The sequence below is a fragment of the Sus scrofa genome, chromosome 6, assembly GCF_054392235.1.
Source record: "Sus scrofa isolate SSC_HxYL_T2T_F1_AM1 chromosome 6, Sscrofa_HxYL_maternal_Yorkshire_Landrace_v2.0, whole genome shotgun sequence".
Taxonomy (NCBI): domain Eukaryota; kingdom Metazoa; phylum Chordata; class Mammalia; order Artiodactyla; family Suidae; genus Sus; species Sus scrofa.
This window is the reverse complement of record NC_139388.1, coordinates 104080818-104097669: the sequence shown is the minus strand read 5'-3', so window position 1 is coordinate 104097669 and position 16852 is coordinate 104080818. Positions and strand designations below refer to the sequence as shown.

Below are 16852 nucleotides of genomic sequence, written 5' to 3'. Positions count from 1 at the left end.
ATGCTTGGTCCTTTGTAAAATGATTGCTAGTTGTCCAGAGCAGATTTTCTGGGCAGATGCCAGAAAGCATCTTTATCTGGGTGGAGGCACAGATAAAGGGACTGAGGTTTTGGGAGGGTTGGGGTGGGCTCACAGCTGTGCTCTTTCTGTGCAGCAGTATGTGGCCTGCAAGGCCCCCTGACCCGTCAGGAGCCTGCCCCCTCCTAGGAGCCACCCCACCACAAACATAATCCCTGCAGAATCTGTTTGGAACCAAGGCAGTGACAGAATAGCTGTTCCTTTGCAGACATGGGCTATTCTGAAAATTAATATTCTTTCTGTATTGTCTCTTCTACTGTTAAGAAAATGTATCACACCACTGTTTTTAGATTATGATCGTTGGAATCTTTGGGATTTATTGCCAATACTTAATTCTTAAAAGTTAGAGGCAGGGGTTTGGTATTCTTGTTTTCTTCACTGTGGTCTTTAAACTAAACTAAGACTTATTAAATTTTTTTAGTCCAGCCTAACTCCATCAAAATCTGCTCAGTGTTTACCAGCAAAATGTTGAGTGCTTAAATGTTGAGTTAAACATATTGTTTTTAGTGTACTGGATTATTTTGATCAAATTCTTTGGCCTTTGTTTGTTGATATGTACGTTCTTTTTTGTTTCACCCTTCATCTCCAGAGACCAAAGAAAGTTCTTTTGAAATGCTTGGTAATAGTTTTTTGTTTCCTCTTATTTATTGAAGAAATATAAATGATAAGAGCACCTTAAATCTTTCCGGCTAAAGCTTCTCTGGTCACAGCTCTGGAACCCTTTGAAAAGGTCCTCTCTGTTGCTAAAATTGTTGAAGGAAAGGAGCTCTAAATATCCAACATCCAACCTAGAATTTTCCTTTTTTGTTCATGTACACATAATCGCAGGGGGCAACATGTCCTTTAATGGTAAAACTGCAGTTTTATATTCCTACATTGGCTTGGCTTTTCTAGGCTTATTGGAGCTGAATTGCAGCAGTGTGTGTTCACAAAGGGTGCCACATCCCTTATTACCACCCTTCTCCCACCTGATGTTAGGTGAATTTTATTGTATTAAAAAATGATACGCTGGGTTCCTTTCCTGCCAGGAAACAAAGATCATTTTTATTAAAGTTGCTTTGAGGATGACAACGTCAGTCATCTCTTTGAAAATTCATTTTGGAAACTAAGTTTGTTCTTCCAGAACTCTTCAAAAGAAGCTTTACAAATGGCAGGGGAAGGTAATAATAATAAAGTAGATGGATTTGAGCCTTTATACAGTGAAACTTAATTTATCTTTCAAACGCCATTGCAAACTTGCTCTTGTGCATGAAAATATACTGCCCGCTTTCCTTGCCCATGTCTCAGATTTTCTTTGTCCGCAACGTAATACCCTCTGGAGGATTCTGTGTATGAGATCAGCCCCAGGGCCGCCAGGGCGAGTGCACAGGTCCACACTCAGGCCGTCTGTGGAGAAGGCAGGGCTGGAGGCCGCCTGTGGGCTGGGAAGGCGACAAGGGACTCTCAGCACCAGTTCTACCACCACCACCCCAAGACGGACCCAGCACACCTGCAACATTTTGATTTGAGCTTAATGAGTAAGAGGGATCACAAATGAAATCGTGAAATTGGGAAATTTGGATCTGGCAACCTGCAGAGTGACCACAGAAAAGAGAGAAAGTAGTTCCCAATTTGCCTCCCGGTGCCAGGGCCAGGGAGAGGGAGCAGAGACAGACCCTGCAGGTTCCGGGCCTCCATCCCCACCCAGCAATCAAGAGCAGAGGTTCCTCCCTCGGGGATCACAAGGGCAGGAGTCAAGATGGCCAGTCTTGCTGTCACACCTACTATGTCCTTCTGCCAGGAGCTGAGCAGTACGGAAGCTGTGAGAGCACCCTGCCACTCCCGGGGCTCCCCTGGGGGGACTTGAGGGTCTCCTGGGGCAGGCCCGCTGGGACCTGGGAAGGCATCTGAGCCAGAGCCTGGCCGTGACACACAGGCTTCTGTCCTGTTGAGGAAGGGGCCTCACGGGGCTTGGAGCTGTGGCAGGCTGGCTCAGGTCGATCTGATGGCAAGGCTCCTTGCAACTTCACTGGGGCTTTGTTGGCTCAGGTGATTGCAGTGAATGGAGATTGTGTTGGGAATCCAAAGTCATCCAGAGTTCACTTGTGGTACAGTGGAGTCAAGGATCCAGTGTTGTTGCTTCAGCAGCTTGGGATGCAAATGTGGCGCAGGTTCGATCCCTGGCCCTGGAACCTCCACATGCCGTAGGCACAGCCAAAAAAAAAAAAAAAGACATTAACTTTTTTGTTTGTTATCATTGCTTTATCTCTAATTTGAGGAGAGAGTTGGTGACTCTAGGTAGCACAAGACAGTCTTCCATGTCACCAGCAAAAGAAGCATTTGGACACAAGGTCCCGGCCAGGTGTCCTCAGGGAGACGGATGTCACAGAGATTTTGATGTAGACACTGACTCTCTGCTGTGCCATCTTCCACTTTGTACAAACCTCTATCAGCGTCTCACCCCAGTTCCTTGTCAGAGGGACCTGTTTCTAACACCCCATCTTCTCTAGGATGGGGACAGTCTGTGCCTCCTTCCTCCTTTCATTCTTCCCTTGTGCTGAGCACAGGGCTTGACGTGTGACAGGTACCCTGGAAAGGCAGAGGGACCATGAATGAAATAGCTTTCTTCTCATTTGATGATGTTGCAACTTGCCTGATCTTAGACCAGGGGTTATAGAACATCAGAGCTTGAAAAGACCTTAATGGTCGGGGAGGATTTAGGGGCAGAGCTGGACCCAGTTGCCTGGGTGCGAGGCCTCCCAGTTCACTGTGCTCTCAGCAGCACCCCCGTTAAAGCCCCTCCCTTCCAGACGAGGCATTTGTATTCCAGCTCCCCTGGCCAGCACTGGTGCTGCCTATAGGGACTAAAAGATTCTGATTGACTATCATACAAACGTACAATAATGAAGGTAGTTAATGTGGCTTAGATAGTGGCTTGGATGTTTCTAGTTTATTCAAATCACTAGAGCTAGTAAGAAAAACAAGCTTTAAAAATAGTAACTGACAAAGACAAATATATGATCTCCTTTGTGAAATCTAAAAAAATGATACAAATGAACTTATTTACAAAACAGAAACAGGCTCACAGACATAAAAAACAAACTTATGGTTGTCAAAGGGGTAGTGGAGGTAGGATGGGGAGATAAATTAGGAGTTTGGGTCTAACAGATACACACTACTATATACAAAACAGGTAAACAACAACAGACCTAATATATAGCACCAGGAACTATACTCAGTATCTTGTAATAACCTATAATGTGAAAGAATCTGAAAAAAGAGTATGTATATAGACTACATTATATATGTATAACTGAACCACTGTGTTCTGCATCTGAAACTCACACGATATTGTAAATTAAACTACGCCTCAATTAAAAAAAATAGTAGCTGACTTTATTATGTTTGTAGTCACATGTTTGTTATGCAGTTGTGGTGATTATGTTATAAGTGAAGTGAAATGTGCAAAGGAAAAGGTTTTCTTTCACTTGTTAAAAGGGGGAGAACTCACTCTGAAAGATGCTCCACCTCAGACGCATTTACTTGAAATCCGGTGCCTGTTGTCAAGATTGATAACACATAGCCTTGTACACAGCTTCTCAGCCTGTGTCTTATGTTCTGGTTGTCCTTTTATTTATTATCCCAAACCTCCCTAACGAAAGGATTTTTTTCTTCCTGCTCTTTGTTCCCAATAGGGAACTGTAATTGAGTTCGTATTGCTCGCCCAGCCTTTCAGCTGTAATTAATATTTCATGATATCAGATTTTATCACTAACCAGCAAAGCAGCAAGGCATGGACCTCATACACCAGCGTGCTTACACATGCACACACACCTGCACATACACACACATGCACACACATGCAGATCAGTAGTCACTTAGGGAGGCCAGGAAAGCTCCTTACAATGAATTATGGCTGAGAGAGCATCAGTTGTATTTGCAGTGCCCTGAAACTATTCCACGCCAATGGATGGCTACTCTAGAGCAAAGCTGGACCGAGAGAAGTTAAAGTTGCCCACATAGAATATTCAACCCCGTGGATCAGTTAATGCTGTATGGTGTGTTACTCGGCAGTCTCATTTGTGAGTTAATGAGCAGGTCAGCTGCTTCTCAGCTCAGTGTTACATGCATCCCAGTGATGATGACAAACGTTGTTGAACACATTGAACTGACCTTTTTAGAGTTTAGGGAAAGGATATTACTGGGAAAAGAATAGGAAGAAAATTAATCTATGTTATTGCATCACTAAAGCTGAACTACACATTTATTTTACATGCTTTGTATATAATTTTCCCTCACCCCCCAAAAAAGCTAATCTTCAAGAAGATATTAATACCAGATTCGATACTTTTTTGAGAGAGAATAGATGTCTTTACCAAAAATTGCAAATCAGGGTAAACGTCACTACTAGGTACCATGAAATGAGCAATATTCTAAGTCCTTGCAAGGATCAGAAGCGCCAACTTTTAAGGGATTAGCAGAGCCAACAGTGAAATGGATCAGTGCTTTTCTCCTCTCGCCTCTTCTCCTTGGCCCTCATTCTGCTGGCCAGCTGGATAACCCTCCCATATTTTATGCTGATAAGAAACAGAATAAGTGGATAAGAAAAACGGACTTATAATCAAGGATTTAATCATGAAATGAATTAAGACGCCAATTTTAAAGCCAATCTCAAATCCGCAGCTAGGGTCCTCTCAAAGTCTTCAGCGTTGGAAAAGGCCAAAAACATTTTATCTCATTTGAACTTTCAAGTTTAATAAAAGCACATGAAAGAGGTTCAGATGTTCTTTTCTCGGTTTTACTTCATGGGCTATTCTATATAAATGCAGATTTCTTATTCTCCTTCTAAAAGCCTTTAGAGTTTTTGTATAGGAAAGCCTAGCATCAATTAAACTGAAATTAAATTCCATTCCATAAGAAAGTTCAGGTGCAGTGATGTCACATTTTTGGCAGATTCATCTTCACGATGGATTGTGCCTTCATACTGCAAACGCCGTAGGAAGGTTTTATGTTACTTTAAATTCCAGGATGGTGGTGGAGGAAGGCTGGGAATACTGTGACTTTAATAAACAAAGAGAGCATGAGTAATACATTAAAAGGATAATAGAATTTTAATTCACCTCACTAAGCTAGAAACTCCTGTTCCATTTTCCATCCTTGAGAATTTGCTTTTTTAGATCATCCTTTTTAGGAGAAAAACATTCAAACCCCGAGATTTTTCAAAGCTGCTTTTGAGATTACAAGTGTGGTTGGAAAGATCTCATGAAAATCATCAGTGGGATGATGTTATTTGTACAAATGAAAAACGCATCAGTCATAACACTGTGTTGAGGTACCATTGACCTGGATGCCAGTAATGTGTTAATTTCCATCAGGGAGGCAGCAGCGTGTGGCAACTGGGCAGCAGATAGGATTCAGCCATTTTTCATTAGCACTTGGACTTTGATAAAGGGGAATAGAAAAGAGCTGCTTGACCTTTCAGTGCTTAAATTATTAAAGAGCAAATAGATTTGAGGTCTGGATGCTTGCAAATCTAATTTGTCTTGTGGAACAAGGATGAAAAGACATTTTGGGTTTGAAATTGTGCTAGTCAACCTAGTTCTTCCTTTAATATTAAATCCAAAGGTGAGTAGATGGTAGCCATTAAAAAAGTAATATATCTGAAGTAGAGTGTATAGCATAACATGCCAGCTGGTTAAAATAGAGGCCCATTAAATGATCATTTAATTCTCGAATTTTCATCTGATTCTCATAAAATTGCTGCTTGGAAAAATTAATTGTCTTCATCCATTTCCATTTAGATGCCATTTAAATTACAAAACAGAATTTTCTTTTTCTAAGGAGTGTCAAATATTATATTATTTGAGTTAAATTGGGACAGTGCCTGGCATATAGCAGGTGCTCCGAAAATGTGTGTTGAGTTAACAAGTGAGTAAAGTTGGGAAAAACTAGCAAAGCTGGGGGAAAAGATGAATGGAAAGTGAGAAATGGAGATGAGAGCAGGGTCAAAAAAACATGCAGCTTCTAATTCTCTCCGGTTTTTTTTGTGGGTTATACAGGATAAACTTGCAACCTAACCAGCATTCTCTTATCACAAAACCTTTTTCTTGGTAATTTCCTCTTCCGTTAGCTCTTGGGTAGACAGTAAAAAATACAAACTAAACTTAGCATTACATTTTAGTAAAGGAAGCGTATTAGTCAGTATCAGTATACTTCTTCCTCTTGCCTACCACACGTAGTGTGTATAAAGTAGTAATTGCTTCTGGCTGTGTCATGCTTTCAAAAATAAGTACTTCAAGGCCCACTTCGTTCTAAGTGTCATGAGATACAGAAGTGACTGAATCACAGCCCCTGCCCCCCAGGAACTCACTAGACTTAAAAATATTGATAAAAGACACAAATGACTCAGAGTCTCTACAAAAACATGTTTTGTGAGTTTGGAGCAAAGCAAGAGAACCTCAGCCCCAGGAACAGATGGTAAACCCCTGAGAAAGGAGGTCATGAGAGGGTCTCAGCCTTTTTCCAGGTAGAGTCACCTGCTGAGAGTGATGGCCAACTGCAGCGCGCTGGGGAGAAGAGTATTAAAATAAGCTCGGGACCAGGCCAGGGTGAAGGAATCGAGGAAAAGAGGTTTGCAGCAGGAGAATTCCAGGTCTCTGGAAAGTCCAGAGTGGCTGTGCTCATTTTTCCTCTGGTGGTTAAGAACCAGGAGGACTCTCCCCCAAGGTTGAGAAGTGGGCTCTGTCCTCAGTGCCATTGGTGACAAGGTTCCTGGGAGGGATCAGTAGTTGCAGAGGACACCTGCCAGGTGCTGGCATCACTGAGGAATCCAGGAGGAGGTCCTCCCTGGGAGTCATTACTGACGCGGATACAGAGGAGGAATTGAGGTCAAAGGCATAATTACAATCTGTCACTCCCTCGATGGGCTAAATGAGACTCTCTCCACAATACTCAAAATAAATTGATTATGGCAAGTGAACAGGGTCTGATTTGTGTGGTGGCTGTATCTGCATGAGCGAGTGAACAGGTCCGTATGTGAGATAATTGACGTGGGTACCTTAACCAGGACTTCTTAGCAAGTGATGCTAGTGCTACTATCTGATGATCAGGAGACCACATCTGCTTTTTAATCAGCCGCAGGCCCCAGGCGGAATGGGCACTTCCCCTGTGAACCTCAGTTTTCTCATCAGTAAAATAAGAAAATAAAACCTACATGTGTGAGGCAGCCAGCTTAGCACTTCCCAGATAGAATCATGTCTGCAAATTTTTTTCTTCATGTAAATCTTTATATTTCTACTTTGTCTAGTATACGAGCTTTCCGGAAGTTGTTTTTAAAGTGAAACTTTGAAAATCATGTCCTATAGCCCATAAATCGGAAAAGCTTGCTGATAAAAGAAAGCCAATGTGAAAAATTACTTTCTTGAGTGGAGAATCTCTTTGCAAAGTAGTTAATTATTCTTTGATTTCGGAGTTCCTGTCGTGGCACAGTGGTTAACGAATCCGACTAGGAACCATGAGGTTTCGGGTTCGGTCCCTGCCCTTGCTCAGTGGGTTAACGATCCGGCGTTGCCGTGAGCTGTGGTGTAGGTTACAGACGCGGCTCGGATCCTGCGTTGCTGTGGCTCTGGTGTAGGCCGGTGGCTACAGCTCCAATTCGACCCCTAGCCTGGGAACCTCCATATGCCGCAGCAGCGGCCCAAGAAATACCAAAAAAAAAAAAAAATTATTCTTTGATTTATTCATTTTGTAAGATTTGTTCTTGTATGCTGAATAAAAATTCTGAATAAAAAATATAAAATTCACCTTAGAGATCCATCTAATTCTCTCATTTCATAGAGGAAAAAATAATACCTGAAGGGACATTAATTTAAAACCCAAGTTTTAGGAGAATTAGCATAGAGCCTAGGTGGTTGCATGGGCCACTTTCCTGCCACCAGACGGAAGACACTGTACAACAGTCATGCTTTCTCGATCCTGTTTGCATTTCATGGCACAGATGGTTAACCTTTAGGGATCACCTGTCATCTGCAGTTGTGCTGGTCTTTTACTTTTACTTTTACTTGACCCTTCACTCTTGCTACTCGATGACCTGATATTCAGGTCAGTGCTGCATATCCAATTACACCAGAAGGTAGCAGATTAAAGCACCCTTTCTGTTTTGCCATGGTTTTGTGAGCCAGCAGAAGTGTAGCCATGTGGGGCCTACCAGGGCTGCTGTCATCTGAAGGCTTGGCTGTGTGGCCTGCCACAATGGCCCATGCACAGGGCTGTGGGATGCCCACTGTTGGCTGGGAGCTCTTAAGGACTGAGTTCAAGCAAATTCAGGACTGTGAGACCACTTAGGTGGTGACTGGCTCCTCCCAGGGCTGGAGGTACCTTCTCTGACCAAAGCCTTGGGACTTTTACGCTGTCCATCTGTCTCTTTCTGTTAGTGGCATGCGTCATTAAGTTAGCCAGCCCCCTTCTCGGCGGGAGGAATGTCAGAGGATTTGCAGAGGTGTTTGAATAGCCATATCCGACTATAGATGTAAGACGTCAGGCAGAAGGGGCTTCAGAATCGAAGCCACCTCTGTCTCTGCCTGTGTTCTTCATCCCCTGCTCTGGGAAGGTCCTTCCTAAATTCTTCCTTCTGTGTTGCATCCATTGTGCAGTGAGAATTCTGCCAGACTTGGTGGGACATCTTATAGGACCTATAGAAAGTCTCTGATGTTAGGAAGTGAGTCGTTATTTCTTTTTTAAAAAAAATTTTTATTAGAGTTAATTTAAAGTGTTCTGTCAATTTCTGTTGTACAGCAAAGTGACCCAGTTATACACATGTCCATTCTTTTTCTCACATTATCCTCCATCATGTCCCAGCACAAATGATTAGACATAGTTCCCTGTGCTATACAGCTATACACCACATGCAATAGTTTATGTCTACTAACCCTGGAGTTTGAGAAGGGAGCTATCTCTGTTCTGGGTGCCATTGGTGGCAAGGTTCCTGGGAGGGATCAGGAGTTATTTCTTTTCTTTTCTTCTTTTTAAGTTTACATCCCTGCTCAGAAGGCCCTTTATCATTACACTGTAAAACCAGCTGGCTCCTGTTTATCGAGCAATCATTCTGATATTCTACGACAGTTGATTTGTATTTAGACAGAATCACAGACTGAATGGCAGCTGCATTGCATGGCTGTCTTAGGATGTGCTAAGTGGCTGTCCTTCCAGAAACAGGAGAGTCAATGGGTGCAGAATCAGAGTTTACACGGACAGAAGCTTAAGGAGGGACCCCTCCAGGCCCCCAGAGCGGGAGGAGGGGCATTGATTGACACCAGTCTTCTGTCCTGTTTCCCAGCTTTAATGGCCGCCTGAACTGAGCAGCTTGAGACTTTCAGCATTGCTTGTTGCTCAGGGAGTCATGATACTTTTCTGATAAAGAAAAAAAGAGACATCTCCTGTCAGAAGGACTTTCAGTCTAATCTGGATTCAGTTTTTGAAAGCTATTCTCAAGGTTTAATTTTTCTCAGTATTATAAACTCCCCCTCCCAAAAAAAAAAAAAAAAAAAACAGCACAGCACAAAATTCATTATTCTAGGAGTTTCACCATGGCACAGTGGGTTAAGAATCCAACAGCAGCGGCTTGGGTTGCTACAGAGGCATGGGTTTGATCCTTGGCCCAGTACAGTGGGTTAAAGGATCTGGCACAGGTTGCAGCTGAGACTCATATTCAGTCCCGGGCCCAGGAACTTCCATATGCTGCAGGTGCGGTCATAAAATAAATGAGTTCATTATTCTAGTAAATGTATACATCTCAATAAAAAAAAAGAAGTCCATCCCTTTAAGGTTTCTCCAATTCTCCTAACTGGGAACTCACAGACATTGGAAGGGGATAGGGAGGTACCAGGAGACCCAGTCCCATTTAGGGACATCCATCCTCACAGACATCTTCCAAGCACCCTCATTCCCATCTTAAATTTATTTATGGTTCAAGTAGCTCTGTTCATGATTTAGTCTTAGAAACAGCTTGTAACTCCAGGGCCTTGGCTTGTGAAATTCCAATCCTCTCCTCTACTTTTCTAACGTCCTCTTTTTCTACTGACTGAGTATGGTGAAAGGCAAAGGAATGAATATGAGAAAATATGGGATGATACACCTTGGTTAACCTGCATTATCACACATTGTACTCTATGACTTGATAAAACTTCACATGTGTTCATACAGATGTCACCAAAGAAAACAGTATGTTTGCCTGTTTTGATTTGATTTTTTGTTGTTGTTGCCTTTTAGGGCTGCACTTTTGTGGTATATGGAAGTTCCCAGGGTAGGGGTTGAATCAGAGCTACAGCTGCTGGCCTACCCCCCAGCCACAGCAATGCAAGATTCTAGCTATGTCTGTCACCTACACCACAGCTCACGGCAATGCTAGATCCTTAACCCATTAAGTGAGGCCAGGGATGGAACTTGCATCCTCATGAATACTATTCAGGTTCTTAACCCACTGAGCCAGAACAGGAACTCCCTGATTTTGATTTTGACTTTTTAAAATTATTTTTAAAAATTAATTTCATGTTGTACCATAGTGCTTTGATTATGTTTCTATACATTGCCTTTTTTAATAAAGTTAATATAATTTCATTGGTTAGGTAGAATGAGTTTGTTGTCTGCAAATTCATCTTCAATTACACATAAAAAGAACATAATTTTGGTTTCCTGTGCACAGAAACAGCAGAGATGGTTATGTGAAATTTTTTTAATTATGGTGAATTTTATTTTCCTCAATAAATTGTCTTATTTGGGGTGGGAGTTCTGTGGAAGGATATTCAGCAGTTTCTCATCGAGTAAATATTGCTTCTGTGGCCATTACACATTACACAGTTATTGTTGACTGTATCCCATGTGTCCTTTATTGGAGGTATCTGGCGAGTTTGCGCAGTTGAGGACGAAGTGATCATCTCTGTTATCATAAAATATCACTGATAATGCTCTCTTTTTTCTAGTGTCTACCAAATAGTTGTCGAGGAAGAACGTCCTCGAAGAACTAAAAAGACAACAGAAATCTTAAAATGCTACCCAGTACCCATTCACTTCCAGAACGCTTCAATACTGAATTCCCAGTACTACTTTGCTGCAGAATTCCCAGCCAGCAGCCTCCAAGCTGCTCAGCCTTTTACTATTGGTGATAACAAGACCTACAGTGGATACTGGAACGCCCCTCTCCTGCCCCATAAGAGCTACAGAATCTATTTCCAAGCTGCTAGTAGAGCCAATGGGGTAAGTATTCTAAATGGCTGTTTACTTGGGCCATTCAAGGTTATTGATGCGAACACAGATTCCAGAAGGTAGTCGTAAGAAGGAAAGTCATGCTCTTGTGTGTTTTTCCTTGGAATAAATGTGTTTTATTCTCTCTGTTAAAATTGTTCTCACCTAGAGAAATTTATGGAAAGAAATGAATATGTTCGTATTTGTTCTGGTAGGAAGACTATATTGTCAACATGATGGTTTTTATTTTCAGTTTTTACCTATTACCAAAAGTTGGCTAGTAATTCTGCTTAGCTTACTGTTTTACAGGAAAACAGTACAGCTCCAACACGTACACTCAGCTTGTTTAAAATGTTGTGAGATACACAACATCTGTCTTTTCAGCATATTCTGTCCCATTTTTTTGGTTCCACAAGAGTTTCTGCTTCCTAGAGCTGAGACTAAATTAGTCATCTTTTTTTTTTTTCTAAGAAAAAATAGCTTTAGAAAGATGAGATGAAAATAAAATAAAAACTATCAAGTAGTTTTTAATTCTTTTTTCCCTTTCCTGTTCAGACCATCCCCGAGCTCTGATGAGCTAGAGAAGTCTCTTTAGAAAGAAGGACGAGTTTTTCGGATACCATAATGAGTTCCCTTTTTCACAGCTCGGGTCTGGGTACCATCATTGCCTTGGCCAATGAGAAGGCAGGAAGTTGAAGACACAGTTCTTCTAAATGAGTGTTTGTACAGGGAGCCAGTAAGGGCCTGGAGAAGGAAGCCAGGGGCCACCAGGCAGATGGGTTTTGTGTGTTGCTCCTGGTTCACCATCGGGTCCCAAGGTGCCCACCCCGCCCTCACCAGCACTGGGGCCGGAAAATGTGTAAGAGCGTGATCCAGGGGCTAACTGTGTGATTAATGTCACACTTGGAATAATGAGACCACTCCTTATCTGTATTCAAAGAGAACAGCAGAGATTTTATTTGATTTATATGTAACATGAATAGTGATTTTTTTTCCCCCTCCTCTTTATTTAACACAGGAAACCAAAATAGACTGTGTCCAAGTGGCCACAAAAGGTAGGTTGAAATTATGGGATGCTCCTTTGGTTTATGCCCTTTAAGATTTTAGATTGGTAGTTCAAAACTTCTTAAAATATTCACGTCATTGAAATAAGTGTGTGTGTGCATGTGTGCTGGGATCATGTGTCAGGTAACTTTGTGTTTCACAGGGATTTTTTTCAGATAAGGAGTCGTATTGGTAGGTTTCAAAGCAGTTTTCAATGGTTATCTTTTTTTTTAAATTCTACTAAAATAAAATTAATTTTTATATGATCTCAAATACAGGTTTTAAGCCAAAGCACCATTCCTGGTAAGACTATGTCTTGTGCGTCTTCATAGGCAAAATAGTAAAATACCTCCTGCTGTTTTAATGCAGTTATCTAGTTATAATAGCTCTGTGAAGTGGAGCCTGTGTGGGCTTTGTTCACTGGGGATGTGTATCTCTTTGAACTCAATAACCAGGTGATGTTGGTGTGGACCTACTGTTTCCCGGGCCTGGTCACAATCCTGAGAAAATGTGGTGGAAGATGAGATGTAAACGGGGTTAGGGTGAACCAACATAAGCTCACCACACAGGGCATCCTAAAAAAGAGGGTATGTTTGGGTGTGTGTGTGTGAGAGAGAAAGAGAGAGAGTACGTACAAGCTGTACCCATCTTGTCACTTTGCAGTGTGGTTTTAACCATCACATGTAGAAGCATATGAGAAAATGCTTTGAGAAATGTCCAATGCTGCATTAAAACAAGGCATTATAAATTAGCACTTGTAGTTAAAAACACACTTTCCAACCGCTGGTGTGAACCTGAGTCCAGTGAAGAAGCGCTGTGAGATTTAATCCAGAAAGGATGGCGGGAAGCCACTGGATTTCATCAGGTCATAGGGAGTCACTGGATGTGTTCTGTTGGATGAAAATATCTTGCTGTTATTATCGTTTTACATTCAGATGACATAGTTTGGCTATATCATGGGAGCCCATCAGCATTTTCTAAATTCTATTGAATTCTTATTTCCCGAAGATACATGACCTTTTTATTCAGTTAACCTGACAAGCACCTCTTGGTTTCATGTTATGCACCAAGCCTTGGAGGAGGAACTCGCTTCATTTGTATTTTGTTTGTCATTATGGGTTCCCTGCTCCAAAAATCTATTTGTACTGATTTGAAAACACTTGATTTTTTTATATCATATTGTACTGATTAAGAGCTTTTCTTTATAGGAATAAATTAATTAAAAAATGAAATTACAGATATTGACATGTGTCTAAACTGTAATTTGCCATTAACGATTAATTATTACAGTATTATACGGCCTTCAAATGAGGTATCGACATTCTTAGGCATCCAGATCATCGGCCATGCTGATTGCTGTATTGAATTCTGCTGACCCTTGAGGTCTCAAAAAGGACCCCCAGTTCTGGAGTGCCTAATTTATAATGCCTTGTGTTTCACATCACAGTTGAGAGTTAAAACCACTTTTATGCACATGTTCTCATTGATCTTTTCCACATTACTGTGAGAAAGAAGACATGTATGGCTATTTTTATTTTTAAGATGAAAAAATGCATATTTTGAAGATAAATTGACTTAACAAAGTCACTCTGAGGATAGCCTGGAGTTCAGCAGTGTTTCACTCTATCTCATAGCTTTTCACCCAGCAGAACCCCTGGCCAGTCGTAGTTTTGCATCATTTAACTAGCTGTCCTCTCTTTTATTAGAACCGAGTCACTGCCCAGTTGACTCTGAAAACAACCTGTCATCCTGTTCATTTGCATAGTTAAATAATTATATAAATGACACACTAGTAAATAGGGAAATCTGAGTTTGCTGTTTTCACAATAGATTGAATTAGATGGTGATTTGGATCATTTTCTTCCATCATCAGCTAGATTTAATCAATATTGAAATTTGTTTTTCAATTCACCAAAGGATGATTAGGCAATCAGATGACCTGATTGACTAAATACTCTCCGCTCATATTTTCTGAGTCATTTGCAAACATTTACACAGCAACAAACTCTGTCTAATCAAATAACCTTTTGGGCGGGGAGAGAGAAACAGATTTTAAGATTCATTGCATCACTTTGTCATTGCTTTTTGTTATGCATAACACAGGAGAGCACCTTGGGAGATGGTCCCCTTCCGGGTGAAACTACACTATTTGGCACTGTTTTATCTCATGGAATTTCTGTATGTACAGATTCAGGAACCTTCCTTCACAGCACAGTCTAATGTTTCATCACCTTTATAATCAGAGAATTTTTTTAATTCATAGTAAAAATGATTTTTCAGTGGAGGAAGCCAATCCATCTTGACAACTTAGTCAAAACAGAGAAATAGGCAGGTCTGAAAAGTTACTGGTACTTTATAGTAAGGATGTTTGAAATTTAAGAGTTCAAACATTCTACTTTTTGCCACATGTTGCTGATATTTCTGACAGGATGGTGGCTTAATTGAATTTTCAGACACTAAACCACTTTCCTAGGCATGCATTTTGAATTTACAAGGATTTCAGGATTCTCATGAAGAAAACTGTTGACAAGTATCTTTATAGAAAAAGTATGGAGGTGGATATTTTTTCACAAGGAACTGATTTGTAATTTCAAACAGGGATATGTGTCAAAGATATATTTCATGCTAGTTATAAATTTAATGTTGTGATTATTTTAATCATATTCTAAGGGTATATTTTGACATTAATCATCTCAAATATAGAGCCTCATAAAAATTTAGACCCAGGAAAATACCTTAGGTGTGTTATTACATATCTCCATATCTTGAGGGATTACCTGTAATTTTATGTATCCTCCTTTAATTTATACATCTGGATTCCTCACAGATCTGTGTGGCTGTATTTTGATGATATAGGCAAATTCACCACAGAATATTCTCTCTCTTGAGTTGAAAAGACACCATACGAGGTCAGAATGTACTTGATGTTTGGGCGTTACCCTCCCAATTAGGATTCTTTTTAGTCTTTATGGTGGACTACATAGAATAGCTTTTAGCTGTTTTTATATTCTCCTCATTTTTATTTTTAATCTCATTTTTATAGTTGAATTCTTTTTAAGACCACTTGGTTCAGCTGTGTCTTAGCAATCAGTGTATGCATTTTTTTTAAACTTTTACCTTCCTTATGGCTGCCTTATAGTAACTGGTAGGATTGAAACTCTTTTATGCTGGTTTTAAAATACTTTGTTGATGATCAGTTCTAAACTGACAGGATACACTTAAAAGTAAAAATCTGTCTTGGGAGTTCCTGTTGTGGCTCAGAGGGTTAAGAACCTGACTAGCGTCCATGAAGATTCAGGTTCCATCCCTGGCCTCGCTCAGTGGATTAAAGGATCCAGTGTTGCTGTGAGCTGCAGTGTAGGCCACAGACACAGCTCAGGCCTAGTGTTTCTGTGGCTATAATGTAGGCCAGCAGCTGCAGCTCTTATTTGACCCCTAGCCTAGGAACTTCCATATGCTGCAGGTGCAGCCATTAAAAAAAAAAAAAAAAAAGTAAAAATCTATCCTGATAGTAAATTAGATTTCTTTTATTAAATGAAGTTTATTATTGATACAATGATACAATAATTAGTTTAAGCTGTATATTTTGCATTAATCCCCCATAAAAATAATTTTTTCATAACATAATGCCAGCTATGTTTCTCCTTAACAGTATAGCCATTTGGGGCTTTCTTGTTATATATTTATTTTTTTTTAATATTTGGTGATACATGTAGATTGAAAGTGAGGGGATGGAAAAAGGTCTTTCATGTAAATGGAAATGATGAGAAAGCAGAGTCGTAAAACTCATATCAGACAAAATAGAATTTAAAACAAGGGCCATAAGAAAGATAAAGGAAGACACTATATAATGATAAAAGGATCAATATGAGAAGAGGATATTACACTCATCAACATATATGCACCCAATATAGGAGCACCCAAATACATAAAGCAAATACTAACAGACATAAAAGGAGAAATTGATGGGAGTACAATAATAATAGGAGACTTTAACACTTCACTCACATCAATGGACAGATCTTCTGGACAGAAAATTAATAAAACAACAGAGAACCTAAATTATACAATAGAACAGTTAGACTTAATTGAGATTTTCAAGACATCACATCCCAAAAAAACCTCGAATATACATTTTTTTCAAGTGCACATGGAACAGTCTCTAGGATTGGCCACATAGTAGGGCACAAAAGAAGCATCAGCAAATTTAAGAGGATAAGAAAAAAACATTTGAATGCCAGGAGTTCCTGTTGTTAAAAAGCAGGTTAAGAACCCAACATAGTGTCCATGAGGATGCGGGTTTTATCCCTGGCCTTGCTCAGTGGGTTAAGGATCCAGCATTGCCACCAGCTGAGATTTAGGTTCTAGATATGGCTCAGATCCAGTGTTGCCATTGTTGTGGTATAGGTCCAGCAGCTGCAGCTCCAATTTGAGCCCTGGCTGGGGAATTTCCATATGCCACAGGTATAGCCATAAAAAGAAAAAAGAAATTGAATGCCTATTATGTTTGGCA

The 16852-nt window shown here is 40.5% G+C and overlaps 1 protein-coding gene across 20 annotated transcripts in view; it reads left to right on the top strand.

Moving 5' to 3' along the window:
* The window catches only part of PTPRM (protein tyrosine phosphatase receptor type M), a 749885-nt gene that overhangs the window by 477237 nt on the left and 255796 nt on the right, over positions 1 to 16852 (top strand). For all 20 annotated transcript variants that reach the window (XM_084964179.1, XM_084964175.1, XM_084964177.1 and 17 more), the window contains exons 12-13: positions 11034 to 11307; positions 12314 to 12350. In XM_084964179.1, the coding sequence (XP_084820305.1) occupies positions 11034 to 11307; positions 12314 to 12350 (311 nt within the window). The remainder of the gene's footprint in view (positions 1 to 11033; positions 11308 to 12313; positions 12351 to 16852) is intronic.